Source organism: Penaeus monodon, chromosome 26 (assembly GCF_015228065.2).
Source record: "Penaeus monodon isolate SGIC_2016 chromosome 26, NSTDA_Pmon_1, whole genome shotgun sequence".
Taxonomy (NCBI): Eukaryota; Metazoa; Arthropoda; class Malacostraca; order Decapoda; family Penaeidae; genus Penaeus; species Penaeus monodon.
Genome location: NC_051411.1, coordinates 23,113,614 through 23,124,761, shown reverse-complemented (window position 1 = coordinate 23,124,761; position 11,148 = coordinate 23,113,614). Strand labels below are relative to the sequence as shown.

The window sequence follows — 11,148 nt, the reverse complement described above, 5'->3', positions numbered from 1 at the left end:
GAACTCGGATTGGCGTTGTGACAGTCTTGAGTCCGACGCTCTCGCCATTAGGCCACCGCGGCCTAATAATAATAATAGTAATAATAATAATGATAATAATAACAACAACAACAATAATAATAATAATAATAATGATAATAATAATAACAACAATAACATTAATAATAATAACTAATAATAAAAATTAATAATAATAATAATAATAATAACGGTAATGCTAACAATAGTAATAATAATAATAATAATAACAATGGTAATAATAACAACACCAACAATAATAACAATAATAATAATGGTAATAATAGCAAATAATTAATATTAATTATAGTATTATTATTAATAATAAAGATAATAATAATATAATGATAATAATAATATAATAATGATTTGATAATAATAATAGTAAAAATAATAATGAGGATCATGATAATGATAGTGCTAATGATAATGATAATGATAAAGATAATAGCAATAATAATAATGATAATCATAATAATAATAACAATAACAATAATAATATAATAATGATAATCATAATAACAGCAGTAATAATATAGTAATAATAATGATTATAATAATAGCAATGACAATAATAGTAATAATAATAATAATAATTGATAATTGTAATAATAATAATAATTATTATTATTATTATTATTATTATAATTATTATTATTATTATTATTATTATCATTATAACAATAATGATAATGATAATCATCATCATTATCATCATCATCATCACCATAATAATAATAAAAAAAATAATAATAATAATAATAATATAATAATAATGATATTAACAATGACGATAATGCTAAAAACGATAACAATAATAATAAAACTAGTGATAATATCAAGATGATGAAGAATATGTAGGTCCTATAAAAATAAATAATGATATTAAGAAAAATAACGATGATGATAGTAATGATAATAGTAATGATGAAAATGATAATTTAATGAGAAATGATGGCAATTGTAAGAGTGCCATCACTATCATTATTTTATCAACTATTATATTAGTATCGTAATGGTATTGAGGAACGATAATGGATGTGACAGAAAGAATAGTAATGAAAATAGAAAGAAAAATAATGGTGTTGATCATGATTATAATGGCTAACAATGATAGCAATGTTGATGACGATAAGGAGGAGGAAGATGAAGGTGATGATAGTTTTGATGATAACAAATAGATGTTATGATAGAAATGAATTTCCTGCAGTTTAGTTAAGACTCTCCCTCATCCTTTCCGTTTTCTTTGCCGGCACAATCACACGCGGGCCGGAGTGCAAGCGACCTCGCCAATTATCAGCATTGTTGTGATAGAAAGAAAGCGGACAAGCAGAGTGTTATTAGCGTGGGAGAGTGTTGTTTTATGGAAGTGGACATGATCATTGACGACATAGGCATGGAGACGCCAGACGGAGAGCTGGAGGAGGCCATGGGGAACGGAGAGAGCCTGGAGGAGCAGGAGAGCGAGCCGACCTCCATCATCGTGACCAACCTCCAACCCCACATCTTCGAGGAACCTCACCAGAAGGTAAAGATCCTTCCCTCTCTACCCTGGGCGTGACCTCACAAAACTAGAAAGTTGTTATCCTTGTCCGGTCTGCTGGACGTGGCAGGAGTGGCTAGATGGAAGGTCTCCCTCTCCGGGCTGTCCAGGGCATGTCCTACCCTGACCAGAGCTGCAGGCCAGAGTAGAGCTCCCGGGGGCCCTAGGTGGCCAGGGAGTGGGGGGGTGGAAGGTTCTGTGGTTGCATTCTCTCAGGGTGTTTTGGTTTCATGGGCAAGGTTAAGGAATATCTCTGTATATTATGTGGTTATTCAGTTGAAGTTTACGGGTTAATTTTGTGACCAGGTCAATCTGGCCTATCTGTCGCCTTTTGATGCCCAGTGTGGGGCGGGTCACACACAGACAGGCCCACAGTACTGAGTGCCTCACACAACTTACTATGTGTCAAGTGCTGCACTCATTTACTGCCTGTCCTACGTGGCTCAGTGAAATGACAGACAGGATTTATTGACAAAAAAGGTCACATTGGGGAAAGGTGGTCACTCTATACACACACACAGCTTCAGAACAGCCTTATACTTCCCCTGTGACCCAGCAGAATATCGCTGTCACTTTTCTTTGGGGGAGAACAATCAAGTGCAAGTCACAGCTGCAGCCACATAACACACTCACTCTCACTGATCCCTTTTTGCACACCCTGTCAATCAGTTACACTCAGGCAGCCAATCACTTCGCTGGACTCTTGCGCCACCCTGCAGCCAACCAATCACAAAACAGTTGGTTTGGTATGCTTTTTCATTGCCACTAACACACACAAATACATGGTTACAAGTGTATTTCTGTAACAATATTTATACGAGTATGTTAAGAAGGAATTTGATTATCATTTCTGTCTCAATCACAGCCAACAGTCTTCATGTGATAGGTATGAATTATATCAAGGGAATTACAGGGTAAAACAGGCTGCAATATGAAAAATAGAGAACAAAAATGCATAAGACTAGTGCAGAAATTGGTTCTGAAACTCTATGGGTGTACCTGCCATCTTTGAAAGTCGACTGATTGATGCGCTAACTTTAGAAAAATTCAACTTGAATAAAGCCATTGTTCAGTGAAATCTACAGGATTTCACACCATCCAAAACACCCGTGGTAATCATACAATGTGTCCTAACAAATAAACAGACCTAACCTTAACCCCTTAGGATTTATACAGTACAGTCTATATATTCCTTTGCCAGGGGGCTCTTCTCCAAGGCCTCCGTGGTATTATATGCACTTAGCCAGAGGGCTACCCCCTCCTTTGGACTCCGTTGTATTATATGCGCCTAGTCAGGGCCTATGCCCTCCAGTCCCTACAATCTATATATTCCCAACCCCATGGAATCTGTAAAATTCATTTTATATATTCCCTAGTTTTTGTCAAGATAACCACTCCATACATTTTGTAATCCTGGTTGTCATCCAATGAAAATTTTTATCAAAATAAGACACTTTACATATATGGTATATCCTTGATAATTGAAAAGTTGTGCAACATGTAATACTTTAGTATTCATTTAGAGGAAAATGTAATGACTATCATGAAGAAAGAGAAAAACTATGCGCACTGATATTTGAAATAATGTGCACAGACAAAGAATAACATCAGAAATAAAGAAAACAGGTTGTGACTAATGCCACATGGAGAGTAAGTCCATGGCAATCAGATGGGGGTCAAGGAGCAGAGCTAGCAATAGGAAAATGCAGTAATTGGATGGGCATCTGGGAATAAACCCCTCTGGTTAGGAAGGTCTTTGGCTCATATGGTGATGTTTGTGGATTTCCCAAGAATAGCTGGAGTAATAGGGACTTAAACAGTTTAACAGTTTTTAAACAGTTACCAATACTTTCATTTATATTATTCATGATATTACAATATGAATTATTGAAATAAAGAATAATAACTACAAGGTTGGATGGCTGTGTGTACTAGAAAATTATTTAAGTTTGATAGAAGGTATGGTTTAAGTATATGACAGTGCAGCTTTCATAGTTAAAGTATATGAAATCAACACATTCATGAAAGTTTTAGTAAAGACGCTTTTCATGTGTGAAATAAAGGCATGTGTGTATATATAGTAGGGGAAAACTGTCGCTTGTATACTAGCATTAGTTTTATGATAATGTGGTTTTGCGAAGGTATTCTGCATATTTAATCTCAACAACTGTGCTATCAATGGATTACTCTCACTCTCTACTATCCAAATATATCTTTATTATACCACGGAACCTCCCCCCTCACCATTACCCACAGTCTTAGACTTGATAGTAGGCGAGGGCTTGAAAGGTACCAGGGAAATTGCAGGGAAAAATAACAATAGTATAATAACAAATATAGAAATCACTCACTAATCTGTTGAAAGTTACCCCCACCCCCCAAGGGGGCTAATACCCTAGAGAACAAAGAATCCTCTACATATTCACAGCAGGATAGAGTGTACAACCCACATGTGGGGTGAACACAGCAGGATATAGCCTAGGAATTATATGTTACTATGCTGATTGATAGATACTGACAGGGTGTGAGGTCCTCAACTGGGAGGGTGATAGGGCCAAGAGATTCTCTCATCCTGACATACATGCTTGGTGGATTCTTTGTCAATGCATTACACAATGCATTGACTTGTTAATTGTATGTTATTGCTATATTTATGGTTAATTCTTTACAGTATGGATGTGCTCACCAGAAATCCAACAGCTTGTCACAAAATTTATTCAACAATCTAAGTTGCCATGACTGGGCATGCCCTTCGAGTACTGCCCCCAACACCCCCTTGAGAAACATTATCTTCACCACAATATGCACGTCAAGAGAGTGCCGAGTGGACTTAAGCTGTGGGCGGCACTTTCCACAATATTCTTCCTTTATTCATGGAGTTACTGTTCATGCTTGCAGATTTTTCCTTGTACAAACGACTACAACTTTTAGTCCTCTACAAGAATATCATCTTCAATTTGCCCTACTTAAGTACCTCCATACTGTAAAGATTAACCTAGTTACAGATTTACTGTATTCTATTAACATTTTACCCTTCAATTTCTCTGTACCCTCCTCTGCTATCAGGCCCAAGATTGTGGGTTAAGGGGGGTTTCTGCATCATAAATTCAACATATTTAGATGGTAAAGAGTGGTATTGTGGTATCCATCGATACTACAGTACTCAAGATTGATGATGCAAAGTTATTTTAAACAATTATCCATAGTAATTAACAGAATTAATCAACAAAACCTGTAGGCAAAGATGAGGGTTGTGGGGATATATGTATGTACTCATAGATGGCTCCACAAGTATGAATTCACCAATGAGTCAATTGCAAGTACTACCTTTCTCACCTGTTTACCCTTTTCCTTGACTTTTGGAAATATTTCCTGATATCTTATATTGCTTTTAGCAATGTCAGTAACACTATAATACTTATAATGTCTATAGTAATGATAACAGCATTGATATTGATAGCATTGGTAAAAAACATCTTTCCCACAAACTCACGAAAAGGTTTGATAATTAACTTCTTTGTAGCTAAGCACTTGGTGGAGCCATCTGTGTGCAGACATTTACCAAAACAATGTTACATATATAAATATATATATATACAAACAATTGTGTCTGTGTGTGCGTGTGCATGTGCGTGCGTGCATGTGCGTGCGTGTATGTGTGTGTGTATATATATGTATGTGTGTGTATATGTAGATAGATAGATATATTATATACATTGTGTCTGCATGTGTGTATATATACACACACACACATACACTTACACACACAGTGTCCGAGCCCTACATACCAAAGAGGGACACAAGTCCTGATTGCCATTCAGCCAAGCCATGCGATGCACTTCAGTGGCCTCCAATGTCTCCAGGGAGATGAAATTCTCCTCCCACATCCTCCTCCCTCATGTTGCCAAGTGAACAACCATCAGATTGCCATCTGGAACGAAGAGCTGCCTGAATGGACCTCTAGGGTACCACTACCACTTAGGTCCACTGAGCACGAGTTAAACCTAGAGCACTACACTAAACCTTGCAATTCTGGAGGATCCTCCAAGTGCTGACAAGAATGTGGTCAATCTCCTTGGCCTCAGTACCCAAATCACTATACCATGTCCAGTGATGTGGAGCCAGAAATCCTCATTTTCTGGGACCTAGCAAAGTCCCTGAGAAGGAGGCTGTTCTCACTGCTGGGATCAGCTCCCGAGCTATGGGGACCAACAGACATCTCGTAGCCAGCTTTATCATGGCTAGACACTGCATTGATGGCACCCAGAACAGTGCCAATGTCTCTTACACATCAAGTTTACAAACATTGGTAGGAGCACACACAGCAATAAGAGATATGAAGCCAAAAGCATGCTTCAGTCTCAGTGCCATAATACGCTTATCAATTAGTGTTACCTGAACTACCGAGGATTGAAGTCGGCTGCAGATGGCACTGGCTATTCCCTGGAAGTGATGACCAATACCACAGCCCGACCAGTAGTAGGTGTACCCACCCATACTGATAGTGCCGCTGCCAGGTCTTCTCACCTTCAAGAGGGCAGCCACCTCAACTCCCAACTGCTCCAATTCCCTCGATAGCAGAGGTCACCACTCGTCCTGAGATCCCCACAGTTTAGCTTGGGACCACAAGGTGCCCATTTTCCCTGGGTGGCCACGAGGAAGCACTGCAGGAGTCTCAATGATGGACAGGCTGGCATGGGAGGCTTATGCAGAGCTGCTCCTTTTTTTGCACTAGGCTATCAGCAGTGGCAGCTGAGAGAGTGAGAGAAAGAAATAAAGAGAAAGAATGAGAAAGAGGGGAATAGAGGATTGAAAAGATTTTATATATATGTATATATATATATATATATATATATATATATATATATATATATATATATATATATATATATATATATATATAATATATAATATATATATAACATATATAATATATATATATATATATATATAATATATATATATATATATATATATATATATATATATATATATATATATATATATATATATATATATATATATATATATATATTATATATATATGTATATATATATATATATATATGTATATATATATATATATGTATATATATATATATATATATATATAGTATATATATATATATGTATATATATATATATATATATATATATATTATATATGATATATATATATATATATATATATATATATATGTGAACGGTATTCCATATTGACAAATGTAGAAAAGGTATGAATGAGAATTATATCTCTTGTATTGTGAAGATATTCATTCTCATTCATACCTTTTCTACACACACACACACACACACACACACACACACACACACACACACACACACACCCCACACACCACACACACACACACACACACACACACACACACCCCACACACACACACACACATTATATACACACATATACACATATATACACCGTTCATATATATTATATTATATATATATATATATATAATATATATATATATATATATATATATATATAGATATAGATATAGATATATATATATATTTTATACACATATATACACATATATACAAACCATTCATATATATATATATATATATATATTATATATTTTTATATTTTTATATATTATATATATATATATTATATATTTATATATATATTATATATATATATATTTATATATATATTTAATATATTATATATATATATATATATATTTATATATTTAGTAATATGTATTTATATATATTTATATATATATTTTTATGTATTTATATATATATATATATATCATATATATATATATATCTATTATATATATAGTATATACATATCTATATCTATATATATAATCTATATTACTTATATCTATATATATATATCTAATATATATATATATATAAAATATATCTATATATTATATCTATATGTATTATCATATATAATGTGTATATATATACTCATCGTACTATATATACTTCTATATATATATATATAATCTCATATCTATATATTATTTATTTATATATCTTTTCATCCCTCTCATCTTATCTTTCTCAATTTTTCTCTCTTACTCTCTCTTTTATTCTCTCTCTATTCTCATTCTCTCTCTACTCTCTCAGCGCTCTCTCTCCCTCCCTCCCTTCCTCTCTTCCTCCCTCCATACTGCCCTCCCTTCTTTTCTTTATATCTGTTTCACCCTTATTCTAGGCCATTACTTGACAGTTTTTTATTAATCATAGGTGTGAGAGTAAACCATATAGTTTTGTTTTAAGCCCAATTTAGGGTTCACATAGTAGAGCAATTAGACATAGCACAGTACAAGACTAATAATTTATATAACAAATCTTTTTAACCCACAGAATATATTTGAGTTGCTCTTTGAAGACATAGATGAGACTGCAACCTTCCAGTATTTCAAAAGCTTCCGAAGAGTACGTGTAAACTTTGCAACCCCCACACAAGCTGCTGCAGCACGTATCAAACTCCATATGACAGAGTTCCAGGGGGAAGTCATAAAATGCTACTTCACTCAGGTGAGTGTTCTGCTCAAGGCTAATCATAATCAATTAATTTTTATTGATGACTATCGAGATTATCAAGTAGATTTGAATATATCAAAATACAGATAGTTACTTGTTTTAAACTTACTAGCTTGTACTATATAGATGATGTTTTCTTCACCTTTTTAAATAGTTTTCAAAAATGTTTAGGGAAATTATTATGCGGAAACTTATATTTTTGCCCATACTTAATAAGCTTAAGAACTTGCAAGTTTATAATTAGTATTCTTGCTTCTGTTTGGATAGCCTATTGTCCTTGGGAGCAGTCGAGACGGGCCACACCTACAACCTCCAAAACGAGAGAAGCAGTTCTTGATATCCCCGCCGGCATCTCCACCTGTAGGCTGGGAACCTGTTGAAGAAGCTGAACCTGTTATCAATTATGACCTTATTGCTGCTGTAGCTAGTCTAGCTCCAGGTACAGTATATCATTTAGTTTAATATTAGTGGTATATTCATACTTTTTACAATCTGTACTGCCTTGAGATATGGACATTGAATGTTAGCAGAAAATTTATTTGAATATATTTAGCTTATTGATGTACTACTCTTTTATGGCTTCACAAAATGCTTAGTCACCTAATTACCCTATACCTTGAATTTTTAGGAAAAAGTTTCTATTTCTAATAATGCTGATATTAGTGTTTGGTATAATTGATGTCATTAGTAGTAGTATTATGTTATAACTGTAATGATAAGTATAGAACATTTTTCTTTCACTCAAAATATTAAGGTTTGAGATAGATCTAGTAACTGAATCCTTGGTAACTAAGTGATTGTGAAGTTGCTTTTCTGTTAGTAAAATATAATAATGATATGATAAAACCATGATGCCAACTTCTTGTATGCAAGCGCATTTTGTATTAATAATGTAAGCATAAAACAAGATTTGATAGAATACATAAACTTCTTGCAGAAGTAATAATTTTTTCCTACTTAGTATGATTAACCATTGTATCCTGCTGACATGACCAGCATGTCATGAAAAATTTATTTGAGGGCCAGGCAGACGGGAATGACTCAACATAGTGCACACATTTCCTGGAGAAAAATAAGACTCAGTGGGCATTTAGAATGGGGCTCTTGCATTATTTCCATTGATAAACAAGGGTGAAATGTTGTCTGTGAACCATGACTGGAAGAATACCATCTCCAGGGAAGACACTGCACTGGAACCTATTCCTGTTGGACATGCCTGGCAGCACAGTGTGTGTTATAGAAAATCAAATTATCTCTTTTTATGACTCAGATAACACAGTGTTACTTATTGTTACTGTTACCACACAGTGGTGTAGACTACCTAGAGATATAATATGAAATCTGCTCAAGGAATATAGTCTATTACCATCTTGATACAACAAAACAATAGACAAATATGGCAAAAAAGTAAATAACGCTTATGCAGAAAAAGAGATAATAACATTGCAAAAGGGAGGCAAGGAGCCAAGGATACTGCCCATGACGCTGTGGACCAGGCCTACAATCCATACATCCTGAAGAGTTTTAGGCACGTGCAGGTCGTGATGCACCTGTCTCCATTGAGTCAATGAGCTAATTTTGAAATTCCTCCTCAGCATTTCTGAGTTGATATATTTCTTTTCAGGCGAGAGTCATGAACTTCATCCCCCAATGGAAGATAAGCCTGGAATAATAGTCCACATTTGCGAGGAAGCAGACAACCCGGGAGGTCCAAAGCCCCAAATCATCCAGACACGTCGGCCACAGTCCTCCACTTAATGCACTGTGAATTGATAGTCTCATGTATTTTAAGGATTTTTTTTTTTTTTCTCTTTTTTTCTTTTTTCTTTTTTTCTTTTTGTCACAGAGCAAGCCTTTCTAGGAATCTTTGGATGAGATCATGAGTATGTGTGTTTTTGTGTACATATATAAATCAAGATATGTTGGTATATATTGCATACATACACAGGATGTTTGTGTATGCAGACACACATTCACCTGTCTTAATCATAAGAGCCTAATTTTATTAAAGGCTATATTGGAAAGGGATAGCACGTAGCCGCTAGGGTCTTTTTGGCTTCTTAAGGCCCTCTGTAATCCCAAAAAATGAAGTTAATAATCTGTCAGTCTGTCTATGTAAATATGTTTGTTTATGTATATATATGTACACACACACACACACACACACACACACACACACACACACACACACACACACACACACACACACACACACACACACACACACACACACACACACACACACACACACACACACACACAGGGAGGGAGATGGAGGGAGGGAGGGAGAGAGAGGGAGAGGGAGATGGAGGGAGAGGAAGATGGAGGGAGAGGGAGAGGAGAGGGAGGAGGGAGAGGGAGAGGGAGATGGAGGGAGGGAGGGAGAGGGAGATGGAAGGGGAAGGGAGAAGGAGAGGGGGGAGGGAGAAGGAGAGGGAGAGAGGAGAGGGAGAGAGGGGGAGGGAGGGGAGGGAGAGAGGAGGAGAGGGAGAGGAGAGAGAGGAGGGAGGAGAGAGGAGAGAGAGAGAGAGAGAGAGAGAGAGAGAGAGAGAGAGGGAGGGGGGGGGGGGGGAGGAGAGAGAGAGAGAGAGAAAAGCGAGAGGGAGGGAGGGAGAGAAAGAAAGACAGAGAGAAAAAGGGGGTGGGGGATATGTGTATAAATATCAATACATATATACATACATGGTACATAGATCCACTCAAGAGTCTGTCTAGATATGGACTGTTGCTTGATATTTCTGGAATACCTTTGTGGCTTGTGGAACCAGCCATAGACTTGATGTGACCCTAATCACTAGTAGGAATATGTAAACTTGATGTGTTTGGTATTTTCCTGCCCAGCCTGTGGAGCAAGTTGTCTTACAGCAGCCTATCACTGGCTTTCATGTGATGATTTTTATAGCAAGTGAATCCATGTGTAAGTAGTATAGCTGTGGTGATTAAGGTTTCTTTGAATTTTTCTTCATGTTTCATATTACGTTAGGCATGATTAATGATATGACTAGGTGTGACTTTCAGGGAACAGTTTTCAATATCAGCACCTGAATTGC

At 35.7% G+C, this 11,148-nt stretch overlaps 1 protein-coding gene across 1 annotated transcript; it reads left to right on the top strand.

Moving 5' to 3' along the window:
* The first annotated feature begins 1,279 nt into the window (after positions 1-1,279).
* On the top strand, positions 1,280-10,322 carry LOC119590004 (calcipressin-1-like). The gene is made up of 4 exons (XM_037938713.1): positions 1,280-1,546; positions 7,919-8,092; positions 8,366-8,537; positions 9,723-10,322. The coding sequence occupies exons 1-4, from the start codon at positions 1,382-1,384 to the stop codon at positions 9,854-9,856; spliced, it is 645 nt and encodes a 214-aa protein (XP_037794641.1). The 5' UTR covers positions 1,280-1,381; the 3' UTR covers positions 9,857-10,322.
* Positions 10,323-11,148: the final 826 nt, after the last annotated feature.